The sequence below is a fragment of the Coturnix japonica genome, chromosome 3 (genome assembly GCF_001577835.2).
Source record: "Coturnix japonica isolate 7356 chromosome 3, Coturnix japonica 2.1, whole genome shotgun sequence".
Lineage (NCBI taxonomy): Eukaryota > Metazoa > Chordata > Aves > Galliformes > Phasianidae > Coturnix > Coturnix japonica.
Window position 1 is genome coordinate 37,875,549 of NC_029518.1, and position 17,206 is coordinate 37,892,754.

The 17,206-nt window shown below is 42.2% G+C and overlaps 1 protein-coding gene across 21 annotated transcripts in view; it reads right to left on the reverse strand.

Moving 5' to 3' along the window:
• The window catches only part of AFDN (afadin, adherens junction formation factor), a 106,907-nt gene extending 89,945 nt beyond the window's left edge, over positions 1–16,962 (reverse strand). For all 21 annotated transcript variants that reach the window (XM_015857974.2, XM_015857965.2, XM_032443953.1 and 18 more), the window contains exon 1: positions 16,829–16,962. In XM_015857974.2, the coding sequence (XP_015713460.1) occupies positions 16,829–16,936 (108 nt within the window). In that variant the 5' untranslated portion in view covers positions 16,937–16,962. The remainder of the gene's footprint in view (positions 1–16,828) is intronic.
• Positions 16,963–17,206: the final 244 nt, after the last annotated feature.

Sequence of the window (17,206 nt, forward strand, 5' to 3'; positions counted from 1 at the left end):
GATGCATTCAGCAGCTACGGTTTGCCTCAAGCAACACGCACCATTTTGTAAAGATTCTTCTAGACATCATGCAGAGATCTGTAACACAGACACAGCATAATTCAAAATACAACAAAATAGGAGATTTGGTACAAAAAAGCTTGTTAATGCTGTACTGCACACAATACAGTGTTAGAAATCCAAAAGCAATCAGAAATTAATATTACAATAAGGACATATCAACATAAAAATTAAAGATCTAACCTAATTCTCACGATCACAGAATTGTAGGGGTTGGAAGGGACCTACATCAAGGCCAGACTTCTGCTAAAAGCAGAATCCAGCCCTCTGCTAAAGTAGGTTGTAACACTCATTCACTGCAAGAATTTATTCCATCAACTCATGTAGGCTTCCAATCCTGAGCAGGAGGAAATGTACAGGGGTAGGAAAAGGAAAAAGGACAGAGTGGAATTTAGACAACTTGTAATCATGTACCTTCTGCAATATTAGAATCTTGTTCAATCTCTGCCCTCAGCATACCCAAATGTTTCATAAAAAGATGCTCCGGAAGGGTGTTTTTAATACATTCTGTTTGTTTTGGTTTATTTGTTTGGTTTTTGGCTTTTGAATGCTTGTTTTTTAATTCCACAAAATTCAACAAGGACAAATGCAAAATCCTGCCACTCAAATGAACAGTGCCTTGCAAGAATGTAGGCTCAGGAATGACGGGCTGGAGAACAGCTCTGCTAAAAAAGGACCTGGTGCTCCTGGAGGACACCAAGCTGAACATGAGTCAGAAGTGCCCTCCAGCAAAGGTGGCCGCAGCATTCTGAGCTGTGTTAGGAGTACAGGCTCTACATCAAGTAAAATGATTATCTTCATCAGTCCAGTTTTGTGCCCTTTCATACAGGAAAAATGGAAACCGGAGCAAATTCAGCAGGCCACAAGATAGTCAGAAGGCTAGAAAACTATCTTAGGAGCAGAGATAGACAGAACAGGGTTTGTTTCACCTGTTAAAGAGATGGCTTTAGGGAAACCCACAAAAGAGGTCCCAGTATCTACAGGGAAGCCACCTTGAAGATACAGCAAGGATCATCATAGTAGTGCATGGTGGAAGCGCAACAGATCATGGACATTAAGTTGAAAGAAGAGGATTCTAAACTGAATTTAAGTAAGTTTTTTTCACGATGAAGTCAGTCAAGCAGTGGAGAAGGTTGCCCAGAGAAGTCATACAGAGCATGATCTTCAGGGACTTTCAAGTCCTTACTGGATAAAGCCCTAGGAAGCCCCAGGGGATTGGACCTATAGTCCCAAGTTATCTTCCACCCAAAAGTATTTTATGATTTTATTTAAACATCCACTGAGGACAGGTTAATCAATCTTCCAAAGCTGCCATTTTACAGAAAACAGTGATCATTATACCAGTCAGGCAGGTATCATACGCTTTGCAAGCTGAGCTACAAGCACAAAATAATATAGGAAAAGACCAATTGGATAGCGCTGATATTAAGATATGCCAACACTTAAGTCTCAGGAAGGGCTATAAAACAAAAAGAGATGAAAAAAGCTAAATACAGTAGTTTAAGTAGCAGCATAATGTTTTTCAATTTCTCTTCTGGTATGAGTCCAACAGATAGAAACACTAAAACCTAGGTAAGTGGTTCTACATCATATCGCAAGTCATTTAACCAACTAATGCAATGCAGTCCATCCCAGATAGAAGTGAACTGGAATGGGTAGACATGCATCTAAGATCACAGGGTAATTCCAGTGGAAGAAAGGACATCAGGAGGTTTCCAATTCAATCTCCTGCCAAAAGAAAGGTCACCTCTGAGGTCAGATCAGGTTGCCTGCAGCTTTATTCAGTCTGGTCTCAAAAACCTCCATGACAAAAGCTATGCAACCACCTACCCAACCTGTTTCCCTGTTTGACTGTTTACTAAAACATGAAAAGTTTTATTTTGTAGAATGCATTTATAGTTAATGAATTGTGTAATGATTTCATTTTCAATACAGATAAAGAGAAATATAAGCCTGAAAACATTTCTCAAAGATAATCACAAGAATTATTGCATGGTAAGACTAAAATAAGCTTGTTTACTCCATTCACCAGTCCAACATACTACAACCAGCCTCCAATTCATTTTTACTTTAGGAATATAAAGCCATACTTTGTATCTAAGTAGTTTGTCAGGGGATGCCAGGATGATTCTTTTAACACTGGTTCATTCTTCAAGGAAGATTATAGAACCCCAAAACAATGCAAAATTAGACAAGGTATGACATGCCCAGAAACTTAATGCAAAGACTCGGAAGCAGAGGTGCTCAAAAACAACCAAAAAAGAGTATTTTGTTCCATATCCTCAAAGTGGTGAGATTTCCTTAAGTTGTATGTTACTATCGATGGTTGTTTACCAGAGATTCCAGTCAGACGTCCAAGTGCATCTGAGAAAGTGATTTACCACCATTACTACCAGTCTGCTTCTTTCCTCTGGTTACTATAGCATAAGTGGGCTACCAGTGGTACAGGAAGAATTAGAAGAACTAAAAACCAACCAACCCACATGCTAAACACAGTCATACAACTTCTGGGGTGTAATCACAGAAAGCAACAGATCTCCACAAGAAAAACTAAGAAAGGGGGAACAAAAACATGCAGTAGAGCAACACAAAAGATACAATGAGAAGAAACAAATCTTCTTACGCTAACAGTCCGGTTGCAGACTTCTTAGTCATCCGCACAAGTACACAGTGGGGATGAGAGGAGGTAAAAAGGCCCAAAATGTATCTGAACTTCAGACTCTAAAAGCAGCATGTTTACTTCAAGATTCTCACACACAAAAAAGCAAAGTGAAACAAAAAAAAGCCAAATTCACAAGGACTAGAGGAGTAGCCTTCCTGGTGAACACTCTTAAAACAGAAAACATTGAAGAAAGGCAAAAATAATTAGGAAGAAGATGATAGCCTTACCCTATGGAGAAAAATTCACAGTACAATTGTGGTTGACCATACTTATCTTAAAATACTCACTGTAAAACCTGTACAGTATTTCTCCATCTGCCAGTAATGAATTGTTTCCAAACAGTAATGTGGGTACCAGAGCAATCAACAAGACAGCTCACGTACAGAGGACAAGGGTAAATCACATCACTGACACTACTTTTCACACTGGGACCACCTTGTTGTCTTTTAAGAGCAACTCTGACACTCAGTAGTTTTCACTGTGTAATCACTGTATGTTTGACAGATAGCTAATGTACACAGTAATACAAAAATGCAGTCTTGATTGTCATGAGTATGGAAACTCACAACACAGAAGGCAGGTGGCTAACCAGAGAAATAAAGAAACTTGTGGCAGTTTCTTTGCAAGTGTTTTTTAATGTAAAAATGAAAGTCTTTCTTGATGTGAAGTAATTACACGATAACATAGCACTGAAAAACGAGGAAGACTAGCTTGGATCGTTTTTGATGCCAAGAAAAGAGAACAGCTGTTTTGTTTGTCTTTTTGATTCATACCTTTCAAATTCATATCAGAGTCAATGTATGTTTCAGTTGCCAGAAGTTATGGCCCAGAAGTTTCCCTGTGAAGGCATAGTTGTCAATTTTGAAAGCTCTACCACTTGGATTGGGCCATAGTGATTAGTCAGATTAACTCACATCAGAGTGAGAAACAGTAATTCTAACATCTATTCTTTATATAAGCCATGGTCAAGAAATATTGAGCTTAGACACACAGCTTCTACTAATATAATGGAAAGCCCATCCTACACCATCAGAAAGGCTTACATGGCAAAACAAGGCATATTTTCACAGTTGCTTCAAGAATATTGTGATCTCAAAAAAGCAAATTTTGACAGGAGAGGTCCTGGTCAAATCATTTCTCTCTATTAAAACAAGGTAAAAACATATATGTATATGTTTATACACACACACACACACACAAAGACTATTAAAAGGATTCAAATGCTCTAGAACACACTTCAGTTTCAGAAAAAAAATAAGAAGTTTGAAAATCAAATATATATCTTCCAACAATTTATATTCAATTTTATTTTGTAATGCGCACTATTTAAGCTCTCTATAACCTGCACCAAATGCACATTAAAAGAAATAACAGTGCAACAAAGCACAAAACACTTTCCCAGTTAGGAAAGTAACTTTCTACTGGGAATTGACACTTTGCATTTCACTCTTTACGGGGCACATTTCATTACCAAAAGAGCCACATTTAAAAAATCAATACCATTTTTATTGTAAGGATTTCTTCTCATCAATGACAAATGACTGTTTTTAATCACAGGGTTATCCAAAACCAGACTCTGCAGCCATGTTAAACAAGAGTCACCAAAAGAAAGTTTCTATCAGCGTCACGACGCATGAACTCCTGTTCTCAGCAAGCAACGCAATCCTGCCCAGTTGGTAATTTTGCAGTCAGTTGGATGACTTGTACTCTTATAAGAAGTTAACTCTATCTCAGAAACTTCCACCTGCACTGAAACGTACAGAACAAACGGCTGCTTACTTTCAAGCATTTTCTTGCTCTGAAGTACAGTTTATTAAATAACCTTAATTTCATGCTTATCAAAGCGCTGTCGTTTCAGTGGCACATGGACCAAGGACAAGTTACAATACAAACATTAATGCAGATGATTAACAGCGTACAGGAGTACTTCGAGTTTAAACAGGCTCAGATTACAAAAGCATTCAGTAACTTGCTTCGGCTTACTCAGATAATAAAACACAGCTAATGTAGGCGATACTACCCTGTAAGATTTCAAGGATCTTCTGACTCACCATGAAGCAATTTAGGATTTAACTGACGATATTACCCAAAGAATCCCAGCAGCAAATCAGAATTAATACAGCTGTAAAGCTGTGCAAAAGACAGGTCTATCCTCTCATTAGTGACAGTGTGTCATGAGAATATGAAAAGCTGACCCGTATAAAAGAATCTGCCAAGAAGCAAAGGCTGCAGCACACAGAAGAGGAAAGGTATTTAAAACAGGAGGCATCCCCAACCTCTTTTTGTCTTCTTTAACTAGCAGCAAATAATCCCTCCCACTGTGACAGCTACTCTTTTCTTTCATTGCTTCTGTAGACTGTAAACTTTTTCAGGCTGAGTTGTATGAATATTGTATTTTGTACTAATACTGTACAGTACAGAAGCAAAAAATAAATTAAAAATGCACATGATTTTTCATATGGCGTTAACTAAGACTATACGGTGTTGCCTAAGAATATATAAGCTGTTTTATTTAACTATTACACACATTTTCTTTACATTAGGGACTTTGAATAACTAGTTCAGCAAGGTGTGTGGTGGTCAGGGTCAGGGTTTTTTTGCCTTATTAGTTTACTCTTCAAATAGAAAGCATTGAGGGATTTTGAATTTCTTCTGTACTTGGTATCTCACAGAATCACAGAATTGTAGGGGTTGGAAGGGACCTCTAGAGATCATTGAGTCCACCCCCCCTGCCAAAGCAGGTTCCCTACACCAGGTCACACAGGTAGGCGTCCAGGCAGGTCTTGAATATCTCCAGAGAAGGAGACTCCACCACCTCCCTGGGCAGCATCTCTTTCAGAACGTGATAGGCATAATGAACAGTTCATACAGGATCAATCTCAACTATACTGTACAAGTCAACATAACATCAAACTGGAATGCAGCAGGGCAAGTGAGGATGCTAAGGTTTTTGGTCATATCTTATAAGATGAAATCTAAAATTAGCACGACCTAGTGAATAGCAACTGCATACATGCATAAAATCTGGCTTCTATTTCTGTACCAAATGTATTATACAATTTCCAACATGTTACATCATGTATATACTTTGCTGCTTTCCCATCCCACTGTCCTGTAACTATTAAATCAAAGTGGGAATACCAGATGACTTTTAAATGAACACAACACTGATTAAGAGACCACAACTGCGCACAGACAGAAGTCAAGGATGATCTAAATAATCTCATTTTGCTTTTGAAAGACGCTAGTAAAGCATTCTAAGCAAAACAGTCAACAATATTTCAAGCCATTAGTCAACATATGGAAACAAAGAAGACCATAGTGTGCTATTTTGTGCTGCATAAATAGGGAAGCTCAGTAATAGCAACAAAAAAAAGGCCTGCACATGTATATATCAAATTGGCATCTTTGCCCGACAAAAGGTTTAAGTTTCAGCAGGATACCAAGTATTTTGCCTTGGTTTTTATTTCAGTCATACCTCACAGAGGTAAACACAAACTGTTGAAACAAATTAAGAACAAATTAAAATGCCATCATTTAACACCAGCTGGATATCAGAGGTGGGAGATCAGGAAGAGAAAGGTCTCAGCAAAATTTCTGAGGGCCACGGCAAATATCAACTGCTACTATACGGTAACTCTGACTGCTATAAAAGCAGTAAGAATCAGTTCAAAGCCACTGCTGGATGGAAGCAGAAAAAGAATACCTCTGCCTTTCACAATCACAGCCTGGAAGGACAGACTGTTCCAAGCCACAGAAAACAACCAGCACGATGGCAATCTGATAGCAGCAATGGTACCAGCTTGGTCAGTGCTACCAGTTTCCTTCTTCCCCCATACCTCAGAAAGTATGAGGCAGGTGAGGAAGGGGGCAGTGGACAGGATACGTGTGTACATAAAAAACTTTCAGCCTTTCTAAAATCTGCAGAAGATAGACATGTCAGTAACCTGAGGTTAATCCCTAAAACTCCTTCTGTCACAGCCCAGCAGGTACTCAGGACAGAGAACACGTGCTGGTTTCTAACTATATTAAGAGGAGGAACTCTGAAACACAAGAGCATGTCTAAGGTTTTGAATCAAAGTACAAGCAAGCAAAAAGCACCCCTTATTCCACTCCACTAGAAGAAAACGTGTTCCCACAGTGTCACCAGCAGCAGCCTGGTTGCATCAGCCCAGCCATTCTAGACTCCAAAGTACAGTCAGCACAAGCTGGAGGTGCAGCTCACAAATGCCAGAGCTGTACAATCCTAGGTCACACTCCTGGCAAGGCTCCCACGCTGCAGGAGGCACATATCTGAGGGCTGCTGGATTTGGTATTTCTCACCCTAAGCAGAAGACTGCTGGGTCTGGGTTAGGGCTGTGGGTTTTTTGAGGAGGGTGGCATAGAAGAGAGGGGTTCTAAGACGACTGGGCACTGATCAGTGTGCATTCATAGCAACAAGAGCAGATATCTACAAGCAGCCATGCACACAAGGATGCTCAAACAGCTGGAGACAAACGCTGGAACACAGGAGTTCAGCTAAGTGCTGAGTTTTAGTAGGTTATTACCTCAGCATCCATTATCAGAGTGCTTGTACAATATTTTGCTTCAACACTCAACTGTTTCATGTTGGTGTAATGCTGTCCAACCTTTGTGCTTCCACCTGACGTTCATCACTCACAATGAAGGAATATTTCTTTGAGGAGGCAGCCAAAGTTTCCAAGTTTGGCAAACCTCGCACATTTGCTGCACTGATTTCCTGAGCTGACACTTAACCTTAATGCAGGTGAGAATGCAAAGCATGCAAACAAAAGCAACCAAGTAGTCACAAAGTTCTACTAGAATTTTGAACACCACAAAACGTGAAGGTTAAAGTCATCACAGATCCCACCGTATACTCCAGCTTCAATCGCAACTACAGACTGCCTACACATCAGTTCCTATCTGCTTCAAAACAGTTTATGATGGAGAATGCTGCTGAATTTATTGGAATAGCCCTTGTTGCACCATGACAACAACAAAAACACTCTGTAATACTAGATTAAATTGCAGTATTTTAAATTAAAGACTTCAACAAAGCACAATTATACACACACAGAAAATGCAACAACATTAAGTAACTGCATTTGAGTTTCATCTCTGTATAGCAAACACTGCATACAACATGGAACCCACGCAATTTAAGTAGCAAATTTGAGCAATGCCTTTATTAGTGCTGTGTTTCCATCAAAAATTCTTATATACATACATATATACATATATTTTCTTTCTCTAGATGTGAAAATCTACCTCAGTCTTTCAATTGCCATAAAACACAGAGCAGGTGTTAAAAAGCTCTTAAAATTTCCATCTGTCCACACTGGAAATAAATCATATTTGTGTTCAGAAAGACTATCACTTTAAATGGAAACAACTCACGTGTTTCCCAATAACAGCCCCAGCATCCTACAAGTAGCACACAATGTCTGGATATATGCACTAAATATTACATATATATATATATGGTGGTTTTCATAAAGGATATTTTATCAATACAAAGCTTTCCAGAACAAAACCTGGTAGGATTAGGCATCTTTCCACAAACATCCATGAAGATGCTGTGTCACAGACAGCGCTGTGTTGATGCTTTTCAAGTGAAGATGCTAAGATCCCACAATAACAGTTTTGTCTAAAATTGAGAATCACAACAAAATGGTGAAAGGCTCCTATTTTATTTATTTACTTATTTAAAATTTCAAATCGCTGTATTGTTCAAAGGAGAGCAACTACTGGGAGGGCAGAGGGAAAAGGAGACCTTTTGTTGCTGCAGGCACTGGGGGAGGAGAGGGTTTCTTTGTTGTCTGAACCCTTCTGCCCAACCGCAGGCCATGCAGCAGCCACTAATATGCACTGAGAAGGGAGATAGGATCTTCCACCGTGTTTTGTGAGCGATACAATGATTACATATGGAAAAGCATGACACTGCAATTAAGTTGCATCTCTGCCTGTAAGGTGTACTGACAGACAAGACAGACAAAAAAGAAAGCTATTGCTAAACAACTCGGAGGAGGCTTGAAAAACATAGGCATTGAAACTGTAGTTTCTAGTTACTGCTACGGGCAATACGCTTTGGCAACAGTATTTATTTATCCAACAGACAACTCATTCCTGTGCTTAGAGATACCTTTGTTATAGAGGCGCTTCCAACATGGAGAAGCACAGAAATTCAGACACATGGAGGGCAAAGCCTTCAGAGAGGACACCACAAAACTGTACACTTTGTACTAGGTAGTAAGATGTTGCAAGACCTTCCATATTCCTCAGTTCTAGTTACAAAAGACTGCTATGTACCAAATTAGCAATAAAAACAATGAACAATTAAAACAAACAATCCAACCTTGAAGCCGTTAACATCCATCATCAGTTTTGTCTGAGTCTGCCAGCACTGTATAGCAACCAAAGCTGTATTCAACAAAATCTATTACAAAATATTTACCCAGTACATGAATAGAATCATGCATTCAAGCACTCAATTTCCAGCCACATTACAAAACAGTTTTCTAACATCCTCGAAAGGAATTACTATAGTAACTCCTCACTATTTTGAAGCATAATGTATCTTCTACCCTTGAAGTACACGAGTAAAATCAGAAATCTATTGATGACTGCTCTTAGGACAAACAATTTAAACAAGCAAGAAAAAATTTAGAAGAAAAAACACCTGCAAAGTCGATCTGTTATTCCTGTTCTCAAACATATGACCAGAACAGGGGAGAGCAAACATACACAAGATGAAAGTTTTAGAGGCCTGAAGCACCTGTCCTACAAAGTCAGGCTGCGGGAACTAGGCTTGTTCAACATGGAGAAGACTCTAAGGACACCTCATTGCAGCCTTCCAGTATTCAGAAGGGGATTATAAAAACAAGGGGAATCAACTTGTAAAAAGGGCAGACAGTGATAGGACGTGGGGGAATGGTTTTATGTTGAAGAAGGGAAGGTTTAGATTGGATGTCAGGGGGAAGTTCTTCACAGTGAGAGTGGTGAGGTGCTGTAACAGGCTGCCCAGAGAGGTTGTGGATGTCCCATCTCTGGAGGTGTTCAAGACCAGGTTGGATGGGGCCCTGGGTAGCCTGGCCTAGTATGAAACATGGAGATTGGTGACCTTGTGTGTGGCAGGGAGATTGGAGCTTGATGATCCTTGGGGTCCCTTCCAGGCCATTCTATGATTCTGTAACTACACGCAACCTTCATAAGCACAATCATATATATCCTATCACTAGATTCTTTCCATTTATATGTAGAGATTCAAAACCCAGAAAGAAAAACATACTGCAGTATTGATCTGAAGAGGAGTTGATCTGATGGCCCAGCTCACAGGTGAGCACAAAAGGAAAGAAAGCTGCTCTGTAGAAGGTATATCATATGACAATACTGATCAAACATCATCTCAAATTTGAGAACCTTGAGGCTAAAACCTGCAACAGACATAGATGACCATAATCCCTAAGTACTACATGAAATGGTTTTACCAAGTTATAAACCCCTAACAGAGAAAGAATAGAAATCACTGAGCATCTTGAGGTGTCAGCAACCCATAAGTACTGAAACAAGCAGATAACACCGGGCTTCATGTCAAAGCAGATCTTTTAGCTTGTCTAGAGAACCAAACTGGACAACAAAAGGCAGCTGCAATTTGATGACTGAGGGAAACCAATCACATGGCAAAATTACCCTCCCACTGCAAAGTATTATGTTATCGTACCCATACATTTGTTCATTACACAGAAGTTCACAAGGCACAATCTGTTCACAAAGACAGCTCAAGTGCTTCTGCTAAATCTGAACTACTTTTCATTAATAGAGTTTTATCTCAATTGCACTCTGTTTTCATCTGGGATTTCTGAATTTCTGGACAGGCACAGTCACCCAAACAAACAAAAGCACTTTTTTTTAATCCACAGTTAAAGATTGAGGGACAAAAATCTCTGCAGCCTACAAAAGAGAACAAGCAAACAAAAACAACACCAAGCCCAGCATATGAGGAACAACTTGGATAATATAAGAAGTCCTCCTTCACAGAAGCCATTGAACTGGTATGAAAATACTAAAAATTAGTGTCACTATTGTAAATTTCAGCTTTAATTACTATACACTGGTTTGTTTGGCAAATAATAAAAGGAGCGTCTTGATGCAAACCAGGAAAGTCTACACAGAAGTAGAAAAGACAATGAGTGTGGAACTATATAATGGTTGGTTATTTTGCTTTGCTTAACTCTGAGTTACACATAACCACAAGATGTGTTGCTCACTTGTCTTCATCTTGACTTCTTAAAAAATATATATTATCAGAATGACGGTGGTGACACACTGGAACACGTTGCCCAAGGAGGTTGTGGATGCCCCATCTCTGGAGGCATTCAAGGCCAGGCTGGATGTGGCTCTGGGCAGCCTGGTCTGCTGGTTGGCAACCCTACACACAGCAGGAGCATTGAACATTATTGAACAAAGATTAACTAATCTTTGAGGTCCTTTTCAACCCAGGCCATCCTATGATTCTATTTATCAGTTATTGAAATAATTCCCATGTTGGTATTTTATAGCCAGTCCAGAAAGTATCCTCCTAAAACGTTAGGATCTGAGGATACTAGTAACTGATTTAAGAATTGTTTAGCAAAAGGAAAATATCTCCAAAAATCAGTGCAAAAAATCTCAACAGCAGAAATAAACAGACTCAAGTAATGATCTCATAAATCTCCAGGCACTGAGATAAGCATCGCTCAAAAGGCATTTTACACAAAAATATTTCTTCCTAACCAAAAATCACCAAAAATCCAAGATTATGTAAGCATCACTTTACTCAGACATAACCTCAGAAGAGGCTTCCGTTAGCATGAAGTTCTACATTCTGAGAGATCAAGTACTCTGGTTACTTATCAGGAACATCTGCTATATTTGACTTCACTTAAGTTTATCAGAACTGAAGTATATCAGCGTATCTTTTCACACTGTGATTTTCAGTTCCACCTTCTTCAGACACACCCACCAAAGCCAGAAGTTATTCTTCAATGAAATGCTCTCAAATATGGATAGCCACAATGTATTTCCCTGTATTTGTAACAAAGCAGCTTCACAAATATTGACACAAAGATAAATTCCAAGTGCTTTCTCATGATCTACAACCTTATCGCAAACACCAGCTCGTTTCAGCTAATAACACCTTTCAGCTAAATTTTATGCCATTTAGGTGAACATTTCTTATGGACGAAGGCAACACTTTATCATTTACAAAGTCAGTTTATCCGTGAAGATCATTAAAGCGTGTTCCATGTACATATATCATAAATATATGTATATAAATATATGAATCTGAAAGGGTACATTTGTGCTAACCAAGTACATCAGTAACATTTACAGAGGTCTAGGCTTTTTTCAACTGAAAAGTAATACCTGTCAATGGCCGTTTAGTCAAGCAGTGATTCACACACCAGGAGGAAATTTTCAAAGCCATTATGCCTCAGTCATATGAACCTAGTTAGCCACCAAGACAAGGAACAACTGAGGGAATACTGAAGGCATAGCACCAAGCTTTCTCCTAGAAGAAAAACATCTTCATGCTATTACGTTGCCTGTAGATTGTGATCAAGATCTTAATTCAAACTGGTTATCACCCTCCAGATAGCAGCAATTATATTTCATTTGTGAAGGAAGACTATTCACTTCTACTCAGTCAAAGCAGAACTGGTCTCCAAATAGCCATTCTAATGTAAATGAGAAGACCTCTGCTCATGATTTCTTTCCTCCAGACATTCTGATGCAGATTAGAATTTTTATTATTAGAAATTAGAATATTAGAAATTAGAAATTATTAGAAATTGCTAACCTATAACCAATGCTTCAGGGTTTTAACCTCCTCTTTAACTGTGCCTGTTTAGTGACAGCAACCCACTGAAAATGTAGGCATCAGTCCTTGACGTTTCCAATATACCTTTCCAGACTGCCTGGGTATTATCATATGGTAACAATAATGTAATGTATGAAGAAAGCACAAGCACTCCTACCATTTATACACCTGCCTACCTTCAGACTTCCACTGTTACGGACAGTACTATCCATAATGCAATAGGCAGCCATTGGTAGTCCTAGTCTTAACAAGATGAGTCTTTTCAGAGTCACAGAGGCAAACTTTCAAAGCGAAAGGGTGAGCAACCATGCAGATAGGAATCCACAGGGGTCTTAAAACTTAAAAGACCTCTAATTCTTATTGCTTTCATTGGATTTCAATATCCAACCTGCACAATTTCTTTGAAAAGATCACAAACTCACGGCATATACCAGGCACCACCACAACAATTATTTGGACAACTACCAAAAAGAGCCACTTTTTAGAACAGGAGGGGCTTTTCCCCAGAAAAAGTAGAAATTAAATGCTGCTCTCATTCATTCCTAATCCATAAACCCTGCTCAGAACAACACTCTTCCGTTCCTCCCACATACAGTTATCAAAGCACACATCAAAGATGAAACCATACCTTGCCATCAAGATCAACAATAATTATAACGCCTAGTTCACCTATGGGGCTTTAAACCACACATTAAATGCTTCCAGGAGGACCAATATTTATTTTATCTGACAGTGATAAATGCATCAGTCCACAATGCTTTTGCTATTCTTGCTCTTTTCTAAAGTCTCCGTAGACATTTTACATAATAAAGGGAAAAAAACCCCAACCCTATAATTTCGGTTTTTCTGTTTCTTTGTTTTTAATCTACAAGCTTCAATACAATGCGCTTGTTACCAAGTTATAAGCAAAGTTTCTTCTGTTTGAGAACTCTGGTTACCATAATCACCTAACGCTCAAAACAAGGTCCAAAGTTCAATTTATTTCCTCCTATAAAAGGTCTGGATGCTTCTTACTGGGTTTTCATTCATAGCTAAAGAAACTTAAGAGGAAAAAGGGGTTGGGGAGAAGTAACGCAGATATGAAAAGCATTCAAAACCTTGATAATAGCGGGGAAATGGGGAAAAGGAAAGAGGAACAGAAAAGAGAAAATAAAAACATTTAAAGAACAGCATAAACATTCTGTTTCATTTTCAGTTTGCTGATTTACCTGCAAACTAAACCATGATTCAGCCTGCTTTTCCCAAAAACCTGCTCTATTTTTCCTGGACTTCTTGTATGCATAGCTGTCTCATCACTTAAAGCAGAGACAGTGATGCTTATGTGAGTCAAGTTCACATTCACCTCAGTGCTGCAGAGCTCTCAAGGAAGGATCTGCACCCAGCGCTGCTCCTGATGGCACGGTTAGTTTACTTGCATTAGCTGCTAAAACTTGAAAAACAGAACCTTTATAAGCCCCTGAAGCCACAGAACTGCTCTGAACCAATTTCTTCAGAGCAAACAGAATGCAAACTGTTAGCAGCTTTCTCAAAACAAGTGTTAAAACAGGTAAAAAATTCACAGCGTTAAAATTATCATCTTGCTCCCTACATGTGACTTCAGTGACAGCATCAGCAGGTAAAGACCCGTACTGCCAAGGAGTCCCCGGTCTTCCTCACATGGAATACACAGAGAGAAATACTTCGCTGTTGGCACAGAACAGAAGCTGACCTGCTCACTGTCTTGCTAAGGAAAAGCAGCGCTGTGTGATGTAGCCACTCATATCACATAACAGGAGAAAATTAGGAGTAAGACTCGTGTGTGCTCTACCCAAGGCCGCTGCTTTTCCCCATCTCCCAGGCAATGTGCTTTCGGAAACAACTTGTGCCTAGCGCTCAAGAGAGGCACGCAGAGAAGTGGATACCTAATCCCTGAGGACACTGAAATATTAACAGGAACTTAAACTGATTCATTTCATGAAGCACTTCCCTGAAAAATAACCACGCATTCAAACTTGCTTCAAAATCCCACTCTGTACATTCAAAGCCAAAGCACATGGGACACTTTGCACTGAGGTGGTTAAGGACCTGGTGGATTGGGAGCAACTACTGCACATCAGGGAATGGGACCTTCCAAGCTAATGCTGAGGTGCATCAGTGGGCCACATAGGGTTCAGGTACTGACAGTGAAAGGCACCATACTCCCAGAGCTAATTTCTCTTTTATTTTCCCCCCTTCATCAAATACATGAATTAAACCCTACTATTAAGTGTTTCATTGCTCTGGAAATGCCTACTCTTGCTACATAGGACACACAGAAGATGAGTCACTTACGCAGACTGTTTACACGGAAGCAACGCCTGGAGAATCACTGCGAGGTAGCAGCTCTCAAAACCCCAAACACGATATGTACAACAACGGGAGCTCTGGGTGTCAGCTCACAGCGCTGGCACGTGCTTGCTCCAGCACTAATGCAGCCAGACAACTGCCACATCTCAATCGCTCACAGCAATCCCATCCGACCCCATAGCAAAAGCCATATATCCACCTTACTGCACCTGCTCAGGTGCAGTAGGAACAGCATGGAAACAACTGGGGACTGCTGGGGCTCAAACAGTCTGGCAAAGGCCCTTCATTTGTGCTGACAAACAGCACTCACAACAATCACATCACCACTGGAGCTGAAAATACTGCCACATTTGAATCAGCACAGGGTAGCCATGTAATATCCCAAGCTGGAAGGGACCCCCAAGGATCACTGAGACCAACCCCCGGCTCCACACAGCACCACCCAAATCCAAACCCTGAGTCTGAGAGCACTGCACAAACACTTCTTGAACTCCAGCAGCTTGGGGTCATACCCACTGCCCTGGGAAGAACACGAGCTTTTGGGTTTGTAATTATCTGAAAGGAAAATGCACTTCACCTGTCAGCAGTTTGCTGCAGACACAGCTGCAGTCTTACCAAACATCATTAGAACCAGTACTTTAAGAAGCTTAGATGTTCAGAGATATCCATACACTTCATTTTTACCATCAGCGGTTCAACTGGAATAAATCTCATTGCTGACAGCGCTGAGCTACCGTGGTACAAAGACTATAGAACGACAGAAGCACGGAACTAATGCAAGTGGAATCGATGTTTCTTTCTATAGCAGCTGTAAGGAGGCTTTGTGCAAAGCCAAGCTCAGTATGACAAACACGTAAGGCGGACCCAAAAAACATAAGAGTTGTTAAACCAGTTATTGCAACACAGCAGGAGTCCAACGTCCCCCAGACACACAGAGAAGGGGCTGGGGTTAGAACGCATGGAGAATGGATGGATGCACTCATGAGACAGCAGTCACCCTGCAGTCCCAGGGTGCTGTGTACTCAAACACGGTCACGACAGATCCTCTACACCAGCATCAACCCGCTTCTGAAGCAAGTGGCTGTCAGCCGGTGGGGATACGGGTGAGACCTATGTAACGCAAGGAGCTATAGCGTTAGGATAGATTCCGCAAGGTGTACGCAATAGCACAGAGCCCTCTGCTCGGCAACCTGCAACAAGCAGCACTGAAAATCCCCAAAGCACAAGGAAAAACCTGAGAACGGCACTTTGCAGCCAGCACACGGCTGCAAAGCCAGGACAGCCCCAGACCGGGCGAGCGCAGTTTCCCGAGCCCTCAGTTAATGATCAGCCCGGGGCAGGGCCAGGCCGAGAGCAAGTGTGAATTCGCCGCCGTTCTCCCCGGGCACACGGGCGGGAAGGGCCCCGGAACGAGGCACGGCCCCGGGCAGAGCGACCAGGGACAGGGGCAGGGTGTGGCCTCTTCTATTTGAAAAGTAAACGCAGCCTCTGAGCCGCGAGCAACACCCAGTCGGTTCGGAACAAACTGCCCGCTGTGTTTTTCCGGTACAACATGTGAACTCGGCACCAGGAACCTGCTCCTGCTGCGCACTCCCGGCCGAGCGCCGCCCGTCACGCCCCGGCGGCGCAGCCCCGGCTCCCGCCCGCGGCCGGCAGGTTGCTTTGTGCCGCACAAAGCCGGGCGCTGCCAGGCGCGCACACAAAGCGAAGCCCACCGCCGGGCCCCGGCCCTCCCTCTCCCTCTCTCCTCCTCTCCGTCTCCCCCACGCTCTCACCGCCGCAACCCACCCCCGGGCACTGGCCGCGCACCGGCTCCCTGCCCGGCGGCCGCGCGGTGGCGAAGCGGGGGCCGCGGCCTGCGCCGGGCGCGGTGCTTCACCTCCGGGCGGCCCGGGCCGTGGGGCCGCGCCGGGGTCGCTCACCTCGGTGGGGGCGCTGATCTCGAACAGGTCCAGCCGGTTCGCGTTCCAGTGGTTGATGATGTCGGCGAGTTTGCGCCGCTCCTCCTCCCGGCTGCCGCCGCCCGACATCCTCGCCGAGCCCGCCGCCGCCGGGAGCCGAGCCGAGCCGGGGCCGCGGCCGGGCCCTCTCCGCCGAGCCCCGGGCAAGGAGCGCGGAGGGGGGGGCTCGGCCCGCCGGGGAGGGGCCGGCGCTCCTCTCGGTGTCGGCCGGCACGGGAGCCGCGGAAACGCCCCGGGATCGGCGCTCCGCTCGCGGTCGGCCCCGGCGGACGGCGACGGAGGAGAGAAAGAAGAAGAAGGAAGGGCGGGGGGGCGGGGATGAGGAAGGATGCCCCGCGC